The sequence below is a fragment of the Saccopteryx bilineata genome, chromosome 8 (assembly GCF_036850765.1).
Source record: "Saccopteryx bilineata isolate mSacBil1 chromosome 8, mSacBil1_pri_phased_curated, whole genome shotgun sequence".
NCBI classification, from domain to species: Eukaryota; Metazoa; Chordata; class Mammalia; order Chiroptera; family Emballonuridae; genus Saccopteryx; species Saccopteryx bilineata.
In genome coordinates, this window is record NC_089497.1 from 28487821 (window position 1) to 28512253 (window position 24433).

General features: G+C 39.1%; 1 protein-coding gene across 2 annotated transcripts in view; it reads right to left on the bottom strand.

Moving 5' to 3' along the window:
- The window catches only part of TBC1D23 (TBC1 domain family member 23), a 53818-nt gene that overhangs the window by 22914 nt on the left and 6471 nt on the right, over positions 1-24433 (bottom strand). For both annotated transcript variants that reach the window (XM_066241859.1, XM_066241860.1), the window contains exons 2-10: positions 17470-17581; positions 15412-15517; positions 14059-14263; positions 8505-8628; positions 5797-5921; positions 5642-5688; positions 4656-4759; positions 2143-2265; positions 193-285 (exon numbers count right to left, since the gene is read on the bottom strand). In XM_066241859.1, coding sequence (XP_066097956.1) covers positions 193-285; positions 2143-2265; positions 4656-4759; positions 5642-5688; positions 5797-5921; positions 8505-8628; positions 14059-14263; positions 15412-15517; positions 17470-17581 — 1039 coding nt within the window. The remainder of the gene's footprint in view (positions 1-192; positions 286-2142; positions 2266-4655; positions 4760-5641; positions 5689-5796; positions 5922-8504; positions 8629-14058; positions 14264-15411; positions 15518-17469; positions 17582-24433) is intronic.

The window sequence follows — 24433 nt, forward strand, 5'->3', positions numbered from 1 at the left end:
GATTTCTTATCTTACGCTGCTGGTTCGAAACCCTGGGCTTGCCGGGTCAAGGCGCATACGAGAAGCAACCAATGAACTACTAACAGGAAGAACTATTAGCTGATACTTCTCGCTCCCCTCTCCTCTCTCTGTAAAATCAATAAAATCTTAAAAAAAATAAAAATAAAAAATGTGACCGGCACTTTTACTAACCAGATCTGAGTCTAAGTGGAAAGCAGTGGATAAATGCCCCGCATTGTACTGTTCCGCAGGACGGCAATCCACCACGAAGAATCGGACTCCCTCCTGGGAAAGAAACAGTTTTCAGAGGTGCTGGAATTTGCCATGAGTTACACTTTATACAATATAATATCAACAATTAACCAAAGGAATGGGAATAGGTTCATTAAAGAATTGATCTCACAAAGAATCAGGAGGACCCAATCAGTACAGATACAAGAAAAAGTACTTTAAGATCCTAAAAATTTTTATTCATTTTAAATAATTAAAATATTTTGTATATACTGTTCTTGACCAGAAAGTGTTAAAATATGAAGCAGAAGAACGTCAGTTTGAGCTATTAAACTAATTACATATAGTATATTGGAATTTAATTTTTTAAACGTGTAGTATGTTAAAAAAATTTTTAAAACCATAGTTACAAAATATCTAAATACAATTCCTGTTTCTGCAAATAAATCTATAAACATCAACAATTCAATTCACACAAGAACTAAAGGCTGTTGGTGGGTGAGCTTCAGTTCTACAATGCCAGTTTGGACTGAAGAAGTTCACATGGGTCTCATTAAACTAGATTATATATTTTCATTTACTTTTTAGATATAGTTCGAGTAAGAAAAAGTGAATTACTTGGTTCTAAAAGATCTACTGCCAAAGGCATTTTCCCTGTCTATTCCTCTTCCCTCCTTGTAAATACACCCCACATTCCAGATCCACACACGCATGGACAGACTCTGCAATACTAGTAATAAGGACCACACACTGGCCTATCTGCGGAGGCACAGTGAATAGAGCATCAGTCTGGAACGTGGGGTGCCAGGTTCAAAGCTCCGAGGCTGTTGGTGTGAGTGGAGGCTCATCTAGCCTGAGTACAGGGTCACCAGCGTGAGTGTGGGATCAACACCACCCCAGAGTCGCTGGCGTAAGCCTTAGGTCACTGGCCAAGCAAGGGGTCACTGGCTTGGCTGGAGCCCTCAGTCAAGGCACGTATAAAAAGCAATCAATGAACAACTAAAGTGTCGCAACTATGTGTTGACTCTTCTCATCTCTTTCCCTTCCTGTCTCTCTCTCTCTCTCAAAAAAAAAAAAAAGTCAGGGGTGGAAAGACATATACTGGAAGAACCGGCTTATTAAATCTTCATGAAAAAAGTAACAGAAAATTATGGTGTATTTCCTCAACTCTCCTTTGCCATCTGCTTTATGGCTTTTAACCATGTAATTCAATTAGCTGTGTAACAACCCAGAATTTAACTGTTAAATGCTAAAGTCACTCTTTTAAGTACTTTATACACCAATCAGTTGCTTTGCAAAAATGAAAAATGTTTAACAATTTACAAAAATTGGTGTTAAAAGTAATTAGTTATTAGTTGTTGACAACTAAAATAACACCAACACTGTTCAAAATGACCATCCAGAGCAGTGGTAGTCAACCTGGTCCCCACCGCCCACTAGTGGGCGTTCCAGCTTTCACGGTGGGCCGTAGCGGAGCAACCAAAGTATAAATAAAAAGACATTTAATTATAGTAAGTTGTTTTATAAAGATTTATTCTGCCAAACTTAGTGAAAATCCAACATAAAGTACTTGGTAAGTAATTATCATTATATGCTTTAACTTGCTGTAACTCTGCTTTATAAATTTTACAAAGTAAAGTTACTTCCCTACTTTATAAATCACCATTACTGTGGAACCGGTGGGCGGTTAGAAAATTTTACTACTAACAGAGATACAAAAGTGGGTGGTAGGTATAAAAAGGTTGACTACCCCTGATCTAGACAGAAGACTTAGCACAATAATCATTAAAAAAAGCAAAAGAGCCCCATTTCTGTAGTACATTAATTTGTGGAAAGACACACCGGGAGGCAATGTCAGTTCCTTGCACTTACAGGGGGCAGTCCTGACACAACCTGGGCTCCCTGACTTACCTCCTGCAGCTGATTTGCTTGAAGGATCTCTGACACGGAGATGGCCAGACAGAGAGCCTGGCTCAGATCTGCATCGTCATCCTTAATTCCTAACAAAGTACTTCCAAATAGATGGTGATTGTCCTGTTTGAAGAGAAAATTTAAAAATACTATAAAAACAAAATCAAATTTTCTCCCTAAAAATGTTAATAAACCATGATAAAAGGTAACATAATTATAAAACATCCTTGAGTCATGTGACTTTTAAAACAATATATCCTTTCAAATCTTATAAGCTAAAAGGTACAAGACTACATACAAAGTCCCTCTCAGAGTTCACACAAAATGAAAGGAAATGAAATAACACATTCTCTGGTTTTTTTCTATACAATCACCTGTAGTTAAATATTAAATTTTAAAAATGGCTACTTACAACCTTTCATAAAAAACATATGCATTCAGTGGTAGAGCGTCGGCCTGGCGTGCAGGAGTCCCGGGTTCAATTCCCGGCCAGCGCACACAGGAGAAGCGCCCATCTGCTTCTCCACCCCTCCCCCTCTCCTTCCTCTCTGTCTCTCTCTTCCCCTCCCGCAGCCAAGGCTCCACTGGAGCAAAGTTGGCCCGGGCACTAAGGATGGCTCCATGGCCTCTGCCTCGAGCGCTAGAATGGCCCTGGTTGCAACAGAGCAATGCCCCAGATGGGCAGAGCATCGCCCCCTGGTGGGTATGCCGGATGGATCCCGGCCGGGCACATGTGGGAGTCTGACTGCCTCCCATTTCCAACTTCAGGAAAAAAAAAAATACAAGGAAAAACAAAACAAAACAAAAAACAAACAAACAACATATGCATAAATGAATTGAGTAAATTAAGTGAGACATGTATGTATAGTCAGCTCTGATTAGCCAGTGCAAGTGCAGATACTTACTATATCTGAAGAACAAAAGCTGTTCCTCTTAGAAGACTGAAAAGGATAAGGATTCATTTTCATCCAGCACCCTAAACTATCTCATGTGACTTAGCACTGTTGGGAACTGAGGTGATCTACATAAGGCAATTATTAAAATAGCTGAAATTAGTCCCTACAAAGAAAATAAATCTCCTTTTTAATTAGTTTCAAGCAAATGCTCTTAAAGGCGTTCCTTTACCTACCTTCTGAAACATGCTATGCTAAACATAACTTCATCTTAATGCTTCAGTAACATAATAGCCACCAACCAGCTATATTATTATGGTAGAATGCCTTAAACAAGACAGTTAATGCTCTCCTTGGCAATTGAAGTCACAGATAAACCTGTGAGCCGTACTAGCTGTTCAGGTACTTCTGTGCCTCCTCTGCTGTGACGACTTCCTGCAGTTTTACTATCTAGGGGCTCACACCACTCATGCTTCTAATCTGACGTCCTCTCTCTTGAATACACTTGTCTAGTCTGAGAAAGAGTCCAGGTCTCTATGGGACAAAGGGGCCTCTTCCTTTCTGTAGCGCGCACATGTGCATGCGCACGTGAGATTGGGAGGAGAGGTAGACAGACAGGAAGGGAGAGAGAGAAGTATCAACTCATAGTTGCAGCACCTTAGTTGTTCATTGACTGCTTTCTCATATGTGCCTTCCCCAGGGAGCCCCAGCTAAGTCAGTGACCCCTTAATCAAGCCAGCAACCTTGGGTTCAAGACACAGAATTTCAGGTCATGTCTATGATCCCATATTCAAGCTGGCAACCCCACAGACCACACTCAAGCTGGTGAACTTGGGGTTTAGAACCTGGGTCCTCAGTGTCCCTGGTTAATGTTCTATCCGCTGTGCCACTGCCTAGTCAGGCTTAAGTAGCCCTTCTCTGCTTACAAGACAGGTCTACATCAGTCAAGTTGTGCAAAGCTGAACTCAATAAAGACATAATTAGCCTGACCAGGCGGGATACGAAGGACCCAAGTTTTAAACCCCGAGGTCATCAGCTTGAGCGCAGGGTCGCTGAAGCCCAAGGTCGCTGGCTTGAGCAAGGGTCACTTGCTCTGCTGCAGCCCCCTGGTGAAGGCACATATGAGAAAACAATCAATGAACAATTAAGGAGCTGCAACGAAGAACTGATGCTTCTCATCTCTCTCCCTTCCTGTCTGTCTGTCCCTCTCTCTGTCTCTGTCACAGACACACACACACACACACACACACACACACACACAAGGCATAGTTATACATGCTGCATCAGATCTTTGTAATACAATTTTTAAAGTCAAGAGAACACTAATGTAGGAAATAACTCATAGCCCGTTTTCTAATGATCAGAAGTAACTAAGAATCAGCACAGAGGTGTGATAATTTGTAGCATATATGTATACTATCCTTTTTATATCTGTTTCTTCAAGGGAGATTATTTACAATGGAAAATCACACAATACTACAACACATGAAAAGACAGAAAAGAACACCAGCCTAGAGTACTTTAATTGAAATGGATATAATATAAACCACAAATCAATGGGCAAAATATTTATATATTAATATAAAATATTAAATAGTTGAGTTACTTTTTGTCATCTACCTTCCTAAATGAAGCTGGCGTTTTACTGCAATAATACTGAGCCAGAGAGAAAAGGTCTTCTATATCTTCTACATTCAAACTGGATGGAGTTTTTTCCAAGAATTCTGAAACAGAATTACAGATAAAACAACATTCAAAAAATTGTTTAGAAGAATATAATAATGAACATTATTTGGGTATCAAAGCTAGAATGTCCTCAACATTATAAAAAACTGTATTAATGAAATCTCAACAGTAATGTCTTTAAAACTGGGGTAAAGTAGATTTCCCAAAGGAGCTGAAACTGTTCATGCAATTCTGCTAGTGATTGACAGTGCCAGGCAATCAAATTAAACTCATCTGCCTTAATCAGAATACTGTGATTTATTTAACAAACACCTATTAGATGCCAGGGTCCCTGACAATAAGTGTCTGAGAAGTAGTTCCTGACTACTAGGGAACTCTTGTGCGAGAAATGTTAAAAGAAATCATTAAAACGTAGCAAAATAAACACTGAAATACAGACAGCACAAAGTGCCAGGCCACGTAGAGAGAAAACGGCTCAATCTGTGCGGGGGCTAGAGTGGGAAGAGCCCAACAGGAGAGCAAAGGGTTCCCAATGGAGAAAGACTACGAAAGCAGAACAGTGAACCGTAAACTGTGGGGAGGGAGGGGGACAGGAGAGAAGGGAAGACGGAGGGAGAGAAAGAGATAGGGAGCGAGAGACAGGGAAGGAGGAAAAAGGATGGAGAAAAAGAAAAAGATGAATGGTTGGGGAGGGGATAGCAAGGCTTTCTATTTGAACAATGAAACCAAATAAACAGATGGAAAGGAGTGAAAAAACATTAACGAATGAATGAATGAATGAACAAGGATAGCAAAATGGGGAAATAGTCTAAGGTTTAGACTTGAAAGAAAAGTGTCAGAGTTGAATGAAACCTCAGAGTTCTTCCAGACTAAATTTATAGATGAGGAATGTTTACTACTCTACATTAAATGCTACTTACGGATAACTTCTTCTTTGCTGTCAGACTCCTGTGCTAAAATAACTTCTCTGTAAAAAAAAAAAAAAAAAAAAAAAAAAAAAAAATAAGATGACTTAAATATTAACAGGGCACCCTGAGAATAGAAAGGAGAAAAATCTAACCAATTTGATACTTACTTTGCATTAACAAGGATTATTAACATTAAGAAATAAATAAAAAATGGATCTGCTTGTTGTAGATATCCATCCCATATTGCCTGAGTGACTTCAATGGAACAGTAACATGCAAAAAGGCTTCCAAGCTGTAATCAGGAAATGAAATGACTAATATAAACCATTTAGGAATGACTTTTTAAAAAGTATTAAAGCAAATGCATAAATAACATTACATTAAATTATCTGCACCTGAAATTTAATGTGTACAGGGGGTCCTCGGGTTATGACACTGTGTTTCGAGTTTACAACACTCACTCCCATAATAACTTAAAAAAAATTGAGACGTATTTCGGTTTCCAGTTAGCATTGTACTTATGGACCCGTTGGGCAAACCAGTTTGGTTGTGAGTGGCGGAAGAATATGCAGTCTTCTTTTCTGTGGCTTAGCTGTGTTTTTATGTTCTAGATTATGATTTTACAACTGTGTTAGAATAGGTAAGTGACTTAGGCTAGGTTGTGTTTAGACTTACACCAAATTCAAGTTATGTCACTATCATAGGAATGGAACTGTCATAACCCGAGGACCCCCTGTATTTTAACTTCAGTATATGAAATCCAAAGGCAGAAGTATAAATTCAAAGGACAATGCAATCAGGTACAAGCTGTTCGACTCAGGGCACTAAACCAACTTTAAAGCTTCCCTTTTTACTTCTGTTAAAAAAAAGAAAAAGGTACGGAATACTAGTGCCCATTTTCCTAGGTTGTTGTGGAGATAAATAACCTAGAAAGCTAAAGTAACTACCACATATCTGCTATAGCATGCTAACATAATGATGCACCAAGACCTCTAGGACAACCAGCATAATTATTACAGTACTTAACTAAAGTAACTACCACGTATCTGCTATAGCACGCTAACATAACGATGCACCAAGACCTCTAGGACAACTAGCATAATTATCATAGTACTTAACTAAAGTAACTACCACGTATCTGCTATAGCATGCTAACATAATGATGCACCAAGATCTCTAGGACAACTAGCATAATTATTACAGTACTTAACTAAAGTAACTACCATGTATCTGCTATAGCATGCTAACATAACGATGCACCAAGATCTCTAGGACAACTAGCATAATTATTACAGTACTTAACTAAAGTAACTACCACGTATCTGCTATAGCATGCTAACATAATGATGCACCAAGATCTCTAGGACAACTAGCATAATTATTACAGTACTTAACTAAAGTAACTACCACGTATCTGCTATAGCATGCTAACATAATGATGCACCAAGACCTCTAGGACAACTAGCATAATTATTACAGTACTTAACTAAAGTAACTACCATGTATCTGCTATAGCATGCTAACATAATGATGCACCAAGACCTCTAGGACAACTAGCATAATTATTACAGTACTTAACTAAAGTAACTACCACGTATCTGCTATAGCATGCTAACATAATGATGCACCAAGACCTCTAGGACAACTAGCATAATTATTACAGTACTTAACTAAAGTAACTACCACGTATCTGCTATAGCATGCTAACATAATGATGCACCAAGATCTCTAGGACAACTAGCATAATTATTACAGTACTTAACTAAAGTAACTACCACGTATCTGCTATAGCATGCTAACATAATGATGCACCAAGACCTCTAGGACAACTAGCATAATTATTACAGTACTTAACTAAAGTAACTACCATGTATCTGCTATAGCATGCTAACATAACGATGCACCAAGACCTCTAGGACAACTAGCATAATTATTACAGTACTTAACTAAAGTAACTACCATGTATCTGCTATAGCATGCTAACATAATGATGCACCAAGACCTCTAGGACAACTAGCATAATTATTACAGTACTTAACTAAAGTAACTACCATGTATCTGCTATAGCATGCTAACATAATGATGCACCAAGACCTCTAGGACAACTAGCATAATTATTACAGTACTTAACTAAAGTAACTACCACGTATCTGCTATAGCATGCTAACATAATGATGCACCAAGATCTCTAGGACAACTAGCATAATTATTACAGTACTTAACTAAAGTAACTACCATGTATCTGCTATAGCATGCTAACATAATGATGCACCAAGATCTCTAGGACAACTAGCATAATTATTACAGTACTTAACATACGAGGTAACTGTGAGAATCAACCACCAAAGAAAATTTGAATAACAATATAAATGTGACTTGCTCCCAAAGTTTACTTGTCTATCATTTGAAATAGATGAGACAGTATTTATATCCCTCAACAGGTCTCAGGAGCTCTATGGTTTTCTTTTCCAAATAAAAAATTGTTCCTGTGTAAGTTTCTCTAGAGTCCAGTTGTGTTTTAAATTGCATGAACTCAGTGATACTTTCAATTTTCATTAGATACAGAAACTATTCCAAGTAGAGGTTTAAATGTAAAAACACTTTTAATGGCTAAAGGCAGCCATCTATATAAATATGTCATATCTTGTTGTAAAACAACAAAAGGCTAAACTTCACGTAAAATAAGCTGAAGGGAGGAACATAAGTGAGGAACAAAACAAGCTATTTATGAAGTGCCACAATTTTATTCCTTTGGTTTAAGTAGTAATGGTCTATAATTAGTACTTTTATTCCTCTTCCTTGGGGACAAAAAAACCAAACTATAGTTTCACAGAAATCTATTTTTCATTAAGTGTTCCTACTTTCACTTTATTACCCAGTTGAGTGCATAGGAGTCTGGAGTAATTTTCTTTGTATCAAGAAAAGAACAAAGCTCAGGCTCATGGTATTGGATGAGTAATCGGAAAAGATGAAATGGTCTCCCCTTCAGAGAACAATCCCTAGAAGACAAGAGAAAAAAGGTTTCTTGCATTAATAGGTCAGAAATGATCATATCAGTAACCAGTCTTCCTGCAATATCCACCTTGTCTGCCTACCCCCAGAATACCAGCCTACAAATGCATCCAGGCAGAGCTCGCTCACTAACACCCAAGGGACCTGACTTGACAGAAAGTTTGTAGTGGCCTGACTTGTGGTGGCGCAACGGATAAAGCGTCGCCCTGGAAATGCTGAGGTCGCCGGTTCGAAACCCTGGGCTTGCCTGGTCAAGGCACATATGGGAGTTGATGCTTCCAGCTCCTCCCCCCTTCTCTCTCTCTCTGTCTCTCCTCTCTCTCCCTCCCTCTCCCTCTCTCTCTCCTCTCTAAAATGAAAAAAAAAAAAAAAAAAGAAAGTTTGTAGAAACAGCAGGTCTACAGTCAACTCTAGGGAGAGTCTCTCCAGGTGAACCCAGGCAGCATTCTACAAAAGGACCACAGGGACCACTGAAAACAGCAGGACCACTCAGGGTAGTTGGGGAAGTTTTGATTCCAAAAGGAGATCTGGAGAGTTCTAAAGATGTCCAGCCCCCTTTTCTTCCTAGAGGGAGCTCCTAAGAAGGCTTCAGGTTAGCTCCACAGTTAATGTACGCAATTAGGAATGTCCTCCAGCGAAGGTGCAAGTCTGAAACGGCCAGATGGACATTTCAGAAGAGCCTTAGAAGCTGCTGAAGTGGCCTGGGTACCAGGCTCACAGTGAATTCCGGGAGGTGCCAACCACTCATCTTACTGAATAACCATCATACTCTTGCTTTGTTCCCTTGTGTCTAAATAAATTAGTAAAAACATAAATATCTCAAAGTACAGGTCATCATAATAAAAGCCCATTTTTATTAAGGAACTACCATGTCCGTAACACTGTAACAGGCACTTTACAAGGTTATCTCAGTGTATCTTTAAAAGCAACTGTATGAAACAGACACTATTATTTCCCGATTACAGATGAGAAAACTAAGGCTTAGTTGTGGTCGAGTAGCACACAAGGTCACGGAGCTAAGAAGTGATGGAGCTAAGACTTGTACACAGAAACTGGGCATTAAACCACTACGACATACTACTCTTCTATATATATAACTTGATATTTTAACAAGTAGTATTTTGGTAAGGGTCCAGTCTCTAAAAAAGCAAACTATAAAGAAATTAAGATAAAGGGCTTCATGTAAAAAAGTTAATGAAGAGAATGTCACAGTTTTTTTTGTTTTGTTTTGTTTTTGTTTTTGTTTTTTTTTTGTATTTTTCTGAAGCTGGAAACGGGGAGAGACAGTCAGACAGACTCCCGCACGCGCCCCGGGATCCACCTGGCATGCCGACCAGGGGCGACGCTCTGCCCACCAGGGGGCGATGCTCTGCCCCTCCGGGTGTCGCTCTGCCGCGACTAGAGCCACTCTAGCGCCTGGGGCAGAGGCCAAGGAGCCATCCCCAGCGCCCGGGCCATCCTTGCTCCAATGGAGCCTTGGCTGCGGAAGGGGAAGAGAGAGACAGAGAGGAAGGAGGGGGTGGGGGTGGAGAAGCAAATGGGCGCTTCTCCTATGTGCCCTGGCCGGGAATCGAACCCGGGTCCCCCGCACGCCAGGCCGACGCTCTACCGCTGAGCCAACCGGCCAGGGCCAAGAATGTCACAGTTTTAACATAAAAGCATTAATCATGTTTTTGTTTAATATATTAATTTTTCAATTATAATTTACATTCAATATTATTCTGTATACTAAGTATGTTGTAAATGCTATTCAAGTGGGGAGAAAAATAATTTCTACAAATCCAAGACCTCAATGTCAAGATCTGGTGTGACCCTCTACCTACCATTTTTTGCTACTGTAGAAAAGGTTCTAGTTTGTTAAGTCAGGTGCCAGAGACGGAACTGGATTCATACTGGTAAGATGATCTCTGCTTTAATCTAAATACATTATAAATGCAAGGCTTATAGACTGACTAGAGACATAACTGGAGGAACAAATGCCTGGTTTGTGGTCTCATCCTCAGCAAAAGTGGGATGTCTCAGGGAGTCAGCTACTGCAACAACACCTATTCATCTACTAACTGTGTACACTGCAAAGTCCCTCTCTACTGCAAGACACTGTGCTTGACAGAATTCTACCTAGGTTATATCTGAATTTGTAAAAAAAAAAAATATGTATAATGGAGTTTTTCTAGCACCATTCTGTACAGCTGTGTCCTATCCAAGGGCATTAACACTGACTCTGGCTCAAGTATTGGGTTACATGTAGAACTCATAAAAAATGATAACGGGAGGAAACTGACAAAACAGTGTTACACCGTTCAACATAAAACCCCTCCCTCCATTACTAGTGACCACCACCAGCATTCTCTAGAGCAGTGATTTTCAACCTTTTTTTTTCATGGCACAAACACACACTAATTACTAAGGTCAGTGCCCCTGACTAAATACAACCATTTTCATCTCATGGCACAAATAAATTAGTTACTACAGAAGAAGAGGTCAGGGCCCCTTTTCCTTTAGTAATTAGTTTATGAGTGCGTGAGAAACAAAGGTTGAAAATCACTGCTCTAGAGGGCAAGCTGCAACATCATATGCCTTGCTCTATTACTAGCTCTGTCTCGCTGAGAGTGCTAAAACAGAAGCAGTTGAGAGACCTAGTGTAACAGAACACTTCCCGAATATGAATCCAGTCTGGGTCCACTCTGACCGGGGCCTGGCGTCTCTGGGTCTATTCTCCTTACCTGAGCACTGCGGCTTTAAGGCAGTACAGAGGTTCTCCACCCTGGTGCATATTAGAATCACCTGAGTTTTAAAAATACATGCATGCCTAGGCTCTAACTAGTCTAATTATCAATATATTTGAAACTTCAAGCTTGCTTTAAAAGTTCTTCATCTGAACAGAAGATATACAAATTGCCACTAAGTACATGAAAAGATGTTAAACATCTTTACCTACAAGGGAAATGCAAATCAAAACGAGACACCTCTTCACACTCATGATTAGTACAATGTAATAAAAAAAACAAATGTTGATGAGGATGTGAAGAAACTTCATTCACTGCTGATGGGAATGTAAAATGATGAAATTGTTGTGGAAAATCTATCAAGTCCTCAAACACTTAAACATAGTTATCATATGATCCAGCAACTCCACTCCTAGCTGCATACTCAAGAGAAAGAAAATAATCTGTCCACACAAAACTTGTATACAAATGTTCACAGAAGCACTATTCATAACAGTCAAAAAGTGAAATCCAAATTTCCATTAACTGTTGAATGAGTAAATAAAATGTATTATATGCATACAATGAAATAGTCCTCAGCAATAAAAAAAATGGAATATATGCTACAATATGGATAAATCTTTAAAAACATTATGCTAAATGAAAGGAGGCTGTTGCCAAAGAACATATGTTACATGATTCCATTTCTATAAAATGTCCAGAATAGGCAAATCTGGAAGAAGATTTGAGATAGAAAGTGACCAGTGGTTGTCTAGGGCCGAGAGTGTTCGAGGACAATGGCGAGTTGGCTAATGGGTTACAGGGCTTACTTCTGGGATGACAAAATGTTCTAAAAATGATTGTGGTTATAGTTACACAACTCTGTGACTAGACTAAAATCCACTGAATTGTACATACTAAAAGGATGAATTTATGACATGTGAATGATATCATAACCCTCTGAGTAGCACGGACACTCATGTACGTCCTCACTAAAAGGATTAACAAAAAACTCACTACTTAAAGGGTTAATAAAAGTGTTAGCAAAAAAGAGAGAAAGTCTGCAGTTGATTCTAACAAGCAACCAGTGTGGAGAACCATATTAGAAAAGCACAGGTATACATTCAAACTTAGGTTCAAATCCTGACTTGATCACATATCAGAAGTGTAATCCTGGATAAATCATTTAGTCTCTCTTTTCTTTGCCTCAGTTTCTGTAGCTGTAAATCAGAGATACCTACTTTAGAGTGGTCACTGTTTAAATGAGAAAAAATACAGTTTGTATAGTGTGCTATCACACAGAGAGTGGTAAAATAGTAGTTCTTTAATTACCATGCTCCAGAATAATAGTTCTCTACCTGGCTGCACACCATAATCAACTGAGAAGCTCTTAACAGACACTTATGTCTGTGTGCTCTTCTCAGAGGTTTGAATTAATCAAGTATGCAAACAGGCATAGGAATTTTTAAGAGCTCTCTCCCTGTGATTCCAATTTGTATCCAGGGTTCAGTGTGCAGCCAAACCACTGATCTAGAGCAGGGTCCCCATACTGCGGCCCTCTGAGGCCATTTATCCGGCCCCCACCACACTTCCGGAAGGGACACCTCTTTCATTGGTGGTCAGTGAGAGGAACACAGGATGTGGATGCTGTATGTGGAGTACTGTATGTGGCCGCGCCACAAAGCGCGGCATCACTCACGTACAGTACTACTTCCGGTGATGCAGGACGCACGCGTAACGGCTCCAGAAGTACGTCATATCACTTGTTACGGCTAGCAGTGACAAATATGGAACCGGACATTGACCATGTCATTAGCCAAAAGCAGGCCCATAGTTCCCATTGAAATACTGGTCAGTTTGTTGATTTAAATTTACTTGTTCTTTATTTTAAATATTGGATTTGTTCCAGTTTTATTTTTTTTTTACTTTAAAATAAGATATGTGCAGTGTGCATAGGGATTTGTTCATAGTTTTTTTATAGTCTGGCCCTCCAACAGTCTGAGGGACAGTGAACTGGCCCCCTGTGTAAAAAGTTCGGGGACCCCTGCTCTAGATTATGCCTTCAAGTCCCTTTTGACTCTAAAATCCTGACTGCCTGATCCATGGCACTGATTACAAGAACTCTTTCTGGCCTCATGAGTACCGCCCCGCCACTTCCCACCGCAGCGCCCAGCACCTATACACCTGCCTAGCTCCGGGTTAAGTGCCACTTGCCCAGGGAAGCTGCACTTCACCTCCAGGGCAAGTCAGGTCAGCCCCATTACCCTCCCACAGTGCTCTGTTTCGCTCTCTTCACGGTTGGCACACTTCTGATTACTTGTTCATGCCTGTATTTCTGGAACTATGAGCCAAGCTGTAACCCCAGCACCTCACTTACGGTAGCACTCCAAAAATGTTACTTTTCACTTGGATGCTATAATGTTATTTTTATTTTATAGGTGAAGAAATTAAAATAGGGATACCACTGAAAAAGTATGAAGATTTATACTGAATATATATATATACTCTAGAAGTATAAATTAACTAAAGAGTATTTTTAAATGTTTAAAATCACAAAAATAAAGTCAGATAACAATTGTGATTCAAACAATCTTCAAAATTATTTGATCCTGTTACTTTATCACCAAACCACCAAAGTAAAGCTAACAACTTTAGCTCAAGCAAATTAGACCTTTATTCATTTTTAAAGTAAGTAACAGACCCGTGTTTTACCTGGGGATGTACTTATTCACGACAGCATAAAAGCAGTTGTACAGATCGCTGCGCGGCAGGTGAAGACGCACCAGGGGTTTGAGGAGGCACATCCAGCTAAGGGATGTGCTATATTGAATGTTACGTGATTTACAATAAAAAGTTATCACAGACTCAATATCCAAAAGTAATTCTGCTGCCTTCTCTTCTGGGACTGAAAGCTGGTCTAGAAAATAAGTGTCAAAATAAAGTTACCAAGGGCCTGTCAGAGGCTCAGTTATTGGATATAACACTTATTCACAAACATATAATACCATGCTAGGGCATTCAGAGCATGACAACAGTACATGAAAGCACATTTTTTTCCTTATACTCATTCAGTATTTACTAGCTGTTCAATATGTACTAACTTAATACTTGATCTATATATAGATTAAACAAGAACGAACCATCTGAAGTAGAAGGGTAGGAAAGGTGGTCATAACCCATATTCCTGAAAAGCAAAAAAATTGTTTTCCAAACAGATGACCATCTACCTCATGATGGGCGGCCGCCACTATTGCTCCGTCAAGAAGAGGGCAAGTGATTCACTCTCTGCCTCCAAATTCCCTTTCCTGTGCCCACACCACCCACGTTTCCTATACAGTTGGTAAACAAAAGCCTACTTAATCAATAATTTAACTAAAATATAATGGAAAGAGAAAACAAGACACCAATGGACTCTAGATTAAAAAAGAGAAATATAAACAAAATTAACTTAACCTTGAAAAAGACCTCATGGGTGACTAGAAACCTATTCAACCATGATTTAGTTTTTCTATAGCAGATCATGACCTATGACTTATAAAGTTTGGAACACAGTCTCATTTAATTTAACCTATATACAATCATACAGATATTACTAATTATATAAAAAAAATCTTAAACTGCAACAATATGTAAAGATACTTGAATAGAACATATGACACAAAAGAACACTAAAAATTGGCCTCTCTTTCTTAAAATATTAGACATTATTTTATAAGAATTTCAAAAGAAAAGTTTTAAAGCTATTTACTAACCCTTTACAAATTCAACATGTCCCAAACATTACAACAAGGTAATTCTACTAAACAGTGATTCTTCAACCTGTGCTGGTGCAGTGGATAAAGCATTGACCTGGAAATGCTGAGGTTGCTGGTTCGAAACCCTGGGCTTGCCTGGTCAAGGCACAAATGGATGTTGATGCTTCCTGATCCTCCCTCCTTCTCTCTCTCTCTCTCTTTCTCTCTCTCTTCACAAAAATAAATAAAAATTTTCTAAAAAAGTGATTCCTCTACCCCAAAAGGATTATTTTAGAAAATGTTTACTGTTTGAAAACAATATTAAACTTACCAATAAACTCTAGACAATCTTTGTGAATAGTGTTCTGTTCTGGTAGGTCTAAAATACCATCCCATGACGCTAAACTGTCGCCTTTTCCTGCAACATTTAGAGCAATCTGGAAGATAAAAGAAATAACTAACTTTATATTTTATTTCTCATCCTTGGAAAGATGCTGTACCAATGAAAAGGCCTGAATTTAAGAAGAAGAATAATGAATACTTCAAAGATTACACAGTAATGTATTAACACTCTACCAAATGCTGAGCCCTTAGTCATATCACAATGAAACAACTCAATTATTTTGCCTGACCAGTGGTGGCACAGTAGATTGAGTTGACCCAAAATGCTGAGGTCCCCAGCTTGAAACCCCGAGGCCACCTGCTTGAGCAGAAGCACCAGCATTGAGTGTAGAGTCATTGGCTTGAGCAAGGGGTCACTGGCTCGGCTTGAATCCCCCCACACTTCAAGGCACATATAAAAAACAATCAACGAACAACTAAAGTGAAGCAACTACAAGTTGATACTTCTCATCTCTCTCCACTCTCTCTCTAAAAAAACCAAAACATTACTTTAAATCTTCCTAAATTAAATTGCACTCCATCTCAATACAGTAAATAAGAGAAATTAGAAAATATTTACATAATTACATATGAAATTTATTTTAAACAAACATCAATGCTATACTGAATGAACGTTTATGTCACCCCCACACTAAATGCATGTTGAAATCCTCATCCCCAGCGCGATGGTATTTGGAGGTGGGCCTTTGGAAGGTGATTAGGTCACGAGGGTAGAGCCCTCCTATACGGAATTAGTGCTATTAAAAAAAGACTCCAGAGAGCTCCCTTTTCTTTCAGCCATGAGGGACGACATATTAAGAAATTACTATTATTTCAAGTTTAACGGTATTAAAGTTATTTTAAGTTTTTATCTTTTAGACTTTCATACTAACGTATTTTAGTGTGTCACCAAGGATTTGCTTTAAAATAATCCAGTGTGGGGAGAAAAGGACTGGGATACTTACTAATCAAACAAGATTGGACAAATGCTGATAACAGTTACAGCTTGTGGGACTAAGCTGTGAAAACCCGCAGAGCTAGGATAACAATCAGAGACAGCAAAGCGCCCTGGGGCAAACGCCCTGACGGGACGCGAGTCCAGGGGCCTCTCTGACCCTGTACTGAAGACAGTGCATGCTGAACACAGCAAGCAGCAGGATAAGACTTAGCAACAGAAAATGCTTAGGCTCTTAAAACAGAGATTAGGGGTCAGCATGTTCCTTTTCCTGTACTTCACCCCCTAAAACGTCTTTCTGCTTCCTGAGTTATTTGTGCTGGCTAATCAGTATCTGAGTAGGACTGGAAACCAGCGTCAGTCCTTCCGTCTGCTAACCAGGCCTGCTGCCCCCGGCTCAGTTCAGCTGGCCTCCAAACAGTTTCTGTCATCACGACAAAAGCTAAGTGATAGAGACTCATTACACAAGTGTCTCGATTCTGAGTTTGAAATTTCTGTAACAAAACATACAGAATTCTACGTACAATTATAATTTCATTTCCTTCATCTGTGCAAAGGGGGAAAAAGTAAAAAGATGCACACCAAGGCATTATTAATGTGTTTTATCTACAGGTGGTAGATAAATGATTTCTGTCTTATCCTTTGTTTATGTGTGTTTTAACAAAAGTAATTATTTCTACTGTAATCATAAAATCTTAATTTAAAATAAAAAAATGATAATACCCATGCACTGGAGAACAGTCAAAAAGAAAAAAAATAAGGAAAATCTCCTGTAATGCCAATAGCTAGACCTATTATTTCCTTTCCCCTTTTCTTCATAATGCCATTTCTAATGGCTATAAAAGAAAACATGCCTTTCAGAATGAAATGATTAAATGAACTGAATATTACAGACATGGACATTTTAGTAAGATGCTCTTCCTGATCAACTTTCTACATATGCCATCATGCCCATAGGATAACAAAGTCTTCCAAAACTAAGGCAACCGAAAATAAAAACCCTCAGACATTATTCTTAAGCTAGTACATCTTATTTATTTAGATTCCAGTTACCTTCCAGACTTTGGCCCTCAGATCAGCCGGCAGTGGTCTCCCTTGAATGATATTTCTCAAAGTTTCAAGATCACAACCTCCTGCTTCCAGAGCTTCTTCAAGATCTCTTTCCCTAAAAAACAAGTTCTACTTATTAAGAGAAATTTTAATTTGTTCTTATTCCAAACTCATTAAAAGCACGCCAGTTAAAGGCTGTATCCAAGATAAATATGTTCTCAGCAGCCAAAATGCAACGCCCAGGCAGGCACATAGCATTTCGTTTTCTTGGAAGGAAATCTCAGGTTTCATACACTCCATTTACTCTTAGTTTGCATTTAATTCTAACAAGCTCAGTTATCTGTTCTCTAAGATTAAAGACATTTAAAAGGAGAAGAGAGGGCAAGCTGACTGACAGCACTGAGAAGTCATCGTGACAGTACTCATGGTAGTGGCAATGACTAACGCCTTCTACAGCGACAACTGTGTGCCAGGCAGAGCACTGCCGTGTGAGAGGGAGAGTGCGGTACATTATTACACAGATACACGCCTAGGGCAGTGCCTGGGTTACAGCAGATACCCAATAAATATCAGGGGACAGCAAAATAACACCACATCAAGTGAATTATCAAGTAATCAACCAGCACTTATGTTCGGTCTACTATGTTTCGGAGAAAAGTATGAAATACATTTATTTTCATTTGTCATGGCTAAAATAATAACTTTAAAAACTTTCACAAAGGTTTGTATTGTTCTTTAGTCAGGAAATAACCACTTAAAATAACTAATTTCTTCACAATTCTCTAGAGCTGAAGATTCAGTTATCTATAACTTTAGTACACACTACATAAGAAATGTATAGATAAAAGTCCATAGCTTATCTAGACAACTCCTAAGGTTCCTGAGACAGCCTGAAAGGGAAAGTGTCCCCCTAGAATCAGAATTTGGGCCTTTTTTTCCGTTTTGAGGAAAATAAATCACTTCCATTCCACATAAGGTAATATAAATCTCTCCTGACAGGATTCCAAAAATATCAGTTAGATGTATAAATTTCCTAAACTGTTGCTCTCTTAGGGTAAAGGAATTAAATAAAAACATCACTTCGATCATATTCAATAGAAAAGCAGTGATTAAATATGAAAGGTTTCTTAACAAAAGTACCATAAAAAAAATAGTAACCATACAAAAAATATTTTATTATTTTGCTATATGGTCACCAAAAGTGGACAGAAGAGTGAGGGAAAAATATTTCAAGTCTACTGCTGAGAAACACTTCAGGCCTACAGTTGATAAAGAATGGGGTTTATCTATGTATTCTCTTTGGGCCAAAATTTACAAAACGGCCAGTTAGATTTTGAGGATTGTAACCATGAAACAAAGAAAACTGGGCTGACCAGGTGGTGGCGCAGTGGATAGAGTGTCAGAGTAAGACCCGGAGGTTCGAAACCCAGAGGTTGCCAGCTTGAGCCTGGGCTCACTAGCTTGAGCGCAGGGTCGCTGGCTTGAGCAAGGTGTCAGTCACTTGCTCTGCTGTAGCCCCCACCCCGTCAAGGTACATATAAGAAATTAATCAATGAACAAGCAATCAACGAATAACCAAGATGCCACAACAAAGAACTGATTCTTCTCACCTCTCTCCCTTCCTCTCTGTCTGTTCCTATTTGTCCCCCTCTCTGACTCTGTCTCAATCAAAATAAAAACAAAACAAAACAGAAAACAACAGAATCCTTGATGAATACCACATTTTTAAATGTTTAAATGTGCAAATAAACTGAAAACACCATTTCATAAATTGAAATTGAAATTATTTTATCAAATAAATGAAGAACTAAAATTTCTCCATTATTCAGTGTAAAATCTTTCGTTTCTTTTTAAAGTAATTTTGCCAAATCCCTTATTATTCCAGACAACGAACTTAGTATTTGGGGGCAAATGCTTAATCTCCAACATACTTTTAAAGTCATAGTAAGGTACAAGCACATCTCTGCTGAGATAGCCAATGCTGAATTCTTAGATGCTGCCCGCAGGGAACCACACAGTCTCCAGCAGTACAACCAAGCGCAAGAAACAAGAAAATGCTCCACCTCAGGTAGTAAAAGGCACTTCTCGCAAACTAAATAATTAAACGTAACACTATCTTCTGAACAAGAAGTTCAAAGGTTCAGTTACCAGAACTTCAACATTATAAGTATGCTTGTAAAAGTAGTAAGTAAAAAAGCTAGAAATAAGTCAAGTTAAATGTTTCAATAAAAAGATCAAGATCCTATCATAGTGATAGGAACTCTGTACGGCATGGAGCTCTCAAATAGAATTTTCCTTCCCCTAAACCAACTTTCCTTCAACTTTTGAACACACAATCACTAACATGAAGCCTCTGTAAGACCAGGGGCTGCTGCCGTTGTGGCCATGCACATGCAGGTTCACAGTGGGTTCGGGCAGACGGTAAAGAAACAGAGGAGCCAAAAAATAGTGGGCCATTCCGTTTATTAAAGTCTCGCACCAGCCGATGAGCAAACACACAGGGAAGACCGCTTCCCTCTCATTCAGAGCTCTCAAAGAGCTGACACATTCTCTAGTTCCACAATCCAGCTAATCTTCACTGGTTCCTCCTGGAATCAAAGGCCCCACAAGCCTCAGTAGGGCTCCCCAAACCCCTCAGCTCTGGTTCCCCATCTGCACACCTTCTCTTCTGCAAAACTGGCTTCTTCCTCAGCACCCGCATCCTCTGTCCTCCCTGTAAAATGGGCTGGGCCCACAAAGACCCCTCCTCCAGCAAACATTAGGAAAACAACGCCCTCCCAAGCAGGAAGGTATTCCGCAATCTGCAATCAGCTGCCCTGCTCTGAGGGCCCGCACACACGCAGCTAGCTGCTCGGCACCATTTTCTAACAATAAAAGTGAACAAACTCAAAAAAATACAAATTTTATAAACTCATTTGCCCAACAGCCTCTCAGTCTATCAAGTAAGCTAAGTCAACTTCACCAGTTTTTTTAAAACTTTTAAATCCAATCCTTTTCTGTAATTTAAAAAAAAAAAAATCAAAAGATTATAATAGTTCAAAAAGACCACTTAGGACCTAGACCTCAACTTAAATACAGAGTACAGAGAAACCATAAAGAAAACCCAATTACTAATTTTTAAAATTTTATTTTGTCTCTTAAAGTGTCAGGATCTAAGATATATTATTGTTTGATTCAAATAAAAATATAAAGGCTGAATTACTGGGGAAATCAATAAAGACTCAAAGCCTGTTATATAAACATCTTTTTTTTTCTTTTCTCTTTTCTTTTTCTTATCTTTCTTTTTTTTTAAGTGAGAGGAGGAGAGATAGACTCCCACATGACCTCCAACCAGGATCCATCCAGCAACCCTGTCTGGGGCCAATGCTCAAATCAACCAAGCTATCCTCAGTGCCTGGGGCTGACACTCAAAGCAATCAAGCCACTGGTTGCAAGAGAGGAAGAGAGAGAGAGAAGGGGAGGGGAAGAGGAAGAGAAGCAGATAGTCGCTTCTCATGTGTGCCCTGACTGGGGACTGAACCTAGGACTTCCACACCCCGGGCCAAAGCTCTATCCACTGTGCCAAAAAGCCAGGGCCATGTTAACATCTTAAATATGTTATTTCTACAGTATAGGATATTGTTCAAACCTCTGAGTCTGTTAGCAGTAGTAAACAGAGCCAAGAGTATAACTCTAAAATCTTCATTGAAAAAATACATAAATAAAATATTTCTAGCATTCAAAAAATATAAATAACAGTAAAGCCTGTGATTCTTATTCTCCTTTCCTCAAATATTCAAAAGCTCTATGTGACCTACTCCCTTTTAAGAAGTCATCTCCCTAAAAACTGGTCTCCACTCCCTGCACTCATAGTCTCTTCACTAACTTAAAACCTTCCATCGCTCTACTAAAACTGCTCCAAGAAGTTTAGTCATCTTTTTCAGTCCTAGTCCTCCTTACATCTTCTACAAAATTAGCCTCTCTTTAAAACACTCCTTCCGTTTCCAGCAATTTTATACCCATGCTCTTGAATTCTTTCCTCCCCTGACAAAAGTATTCTTTCACTCAGTCAATAAATATGTGCTGAGCACCTACTACACGCCAGCCACTGTTTGCAGCATTGGAGAGCTACAGAGAACAAAAAGTCCACGCTCTCATGTAGTTTCCATCCTATTCCAAGGTTTGAGCCCAAGTCCTATTATCTAAAACCCAATGAACAGAGGAGGGGGCAGTTCTTTCTGAGGTAGAGTCAGTCCATTTATATTTGTTTAGAATGTATATACTACTATAAGCACAGGTTAACCATGACAGGCCACATTGCTCATGTACAGATCATACACAGACACAAACTTCTAATCAACTATTTAAACCACAAAACTGACCAGTTAACTAGTCGTAAGCATGAGCAAATTGTGTACAAGTGAGTAACAGTGGCAAGTTGCGCGTGTTGAGTTGCAGTTTCATGACTTACTTTGTGCCACCATATTTCTGGTTATTTCTTAATGCCCAGGTCATGAGACATCAGCACCAAAGCTGCTGTAGCCCCCTGGTCAAGGCACATATGAGAAAGCAATCAATGAACAACTAAAGAACCGCAGTGAAAAATTGATGTTTCTCATCTCTCTCCCTTCCTGTCTGTCTGTCCCTATCTGTCCCTCTCTCTGTCTCTCCCACAAGAAAAAAACTCCCCAAAAAAGAATGTGTGCTCTGAAACTTATGTTTTTTGTATTTTTTCTGAAGCGATAAGTATGGAGGCAGAGAGACTCCCGAATGCGCCCAACTGGGATCCACCCAGCATGCCCACCCAGGGGTGATGCTCTGCGCATGTGGGGCGTTGCTCCGTTGCAATCGGAACATTCTAGCACCTGAGGCGGAGGCCATCCTCAGCACCCGAGCCAACTTTGCTCCAATGGAGCCTTGGCTGAGGGAGGGGAAGAGAGAGACAGAGAGGAAGGAGAAGGGGAAGGGTGGAGAAGAAAATGGGCGCTTCACCTGTGTGCCCTGGCTGGAAATTGAACCAAACGCCAAGCCAGTGCTCTACTGCTGAGCTAGCTAGCGAGGTCTGAAACTTACTTTTAAATACCAATCTCAAGACTATCAAAACTTCCTAACAACAAATGATACATTCAGAAATGACCATGACCATGTGAGAACACAATCTGATCACTGTGAGGTATTTTTTTTCTGAGAGAGAGAGAGAGAGAGAGAGAGAGAGAAACATGGATAGACAGACAGGAAGGGAGAGAGATGAGAAGCATCAACTCATAGTTGCGACACCTTAGTTGTTCATTGATTGCTTTCTCATACACGCCTTGATGGGGGGTGTGCAGGAGGGCTCCAGGCAAGCCAGTTACACCTTGCTCAAGCCAGCAACCATACGGTCATGTCTGTGATCCCACACTCAACTCAGTGACCAGCCCCCCCCCCCCCCCCGTTCAAGCCTGATGAGCTTAGGGGTTTCAAATCTGGGTCCTCCGCATCTCAGCCCAAGGATCTATCCACTGGGCCACCATCTGGTCAGGAGTAAAATCCTGAAGTTATCTGGATTTTTGTCAGAACCAGACATACTTGTTACAGCATTTTTAAAAGTTGTGTATCTGAATGTCAAAGAAAAAAATACACCTCTCACCAGCTTTTCAAAAAAAATTAGCGAAACTCTCTACTGGGATCAGATCCACACAAGTAGCTCTTGGAAAGTCCCTTTTCAAATAATGGAACCCTTTCCAGAATTTGTATTGAGCCAGGATCTTGAGCCAAGTAAAGAAGGTGCTAAACCTAGTTCTGTTGGCTTGACAAGTAAACATGATAACTACAGTATTTCAGCACTGCACCTGGCCAAGGAGATAGAAATCACAAAATGTTGTTCTGTAAACTACTAAAATTAACTACAAATGAAACAGATGCTTCCAATCTTCACAGATTTATTTTTGATCCGTGATCCATGTAGATCTAATTACACCAGTGGTGCCCCTTCCTCTGCTAAGACCTCAGATTCCTAAGGGGGAGGGGAGCTCACAACTTTACTACATATGTCATGTTGCAATGCAGCTGCTGTAAGACTTTGCTTACAAAATAGTTCACTTCTCTACTAAAGAGAAGTTAAGTTGAGAGAGTGCTCTAATCTTTTCCTAAGAGAAACAATAGAATAAAACAGCACAAGTGAACACAAAACAGCACACTGTTTCCATGACAAATTTCCAATTTATCCAAAATGAAATGAGAAGATAAATACCATCAATATTCCTTGAAACCATCATTTTGGTAAATAAAGGAATAACCATTGCTAATGAGGTGACAACACTGTTCAACACCCGGACAATTCTTTCCAGGGGCACTTGACCAATGAAGATCATATGTGGCAAAGAAGTAGATAACAGATTTTATTTCCTAATCTGTATTCCAACCATCAATAATAATTTATTTGGTAAAAAAGGATCTCACTTATTTTCATATCAGTGATTAAATCTAAATGGAATTTACAAAATAAAGCTCAAGAATTTCTGGTATTCAGTTATACATGTATATGAGATAAATACAACATCCTTCTCTGTGTCACTGTTTACACTTCAAAACAAGGCTAGAAACTTTTTAAAAAGGAAAGTAACCATAGGAAGTTATTTTAAAATCAACTTTCTTATTTCTCCAATATCACTGAATAAGAACAGAAAAATTACTGAGCTGATAAATTTATTAACACTATGTAATTGCTTATATGTTCTAATTAGATTTTACCACTGTGCTCTCAATATACAAATAATAAAAATAAGTTGTAATTCTATTTTTGTATATAATACAGTATAATTATATTATTTGTTATATATTTACATACATTTAATGTAATGTATTATATAAATGCATTTAGCTAAATATCAACATATATTAGACACAAATGTTATCTAGATGCTTTATGTAACCATAACATCTTATAGTAAAATAACTAATGTATTTAAGTGATTTTTGGCAAGGGACATGTGAACACATTATGAAA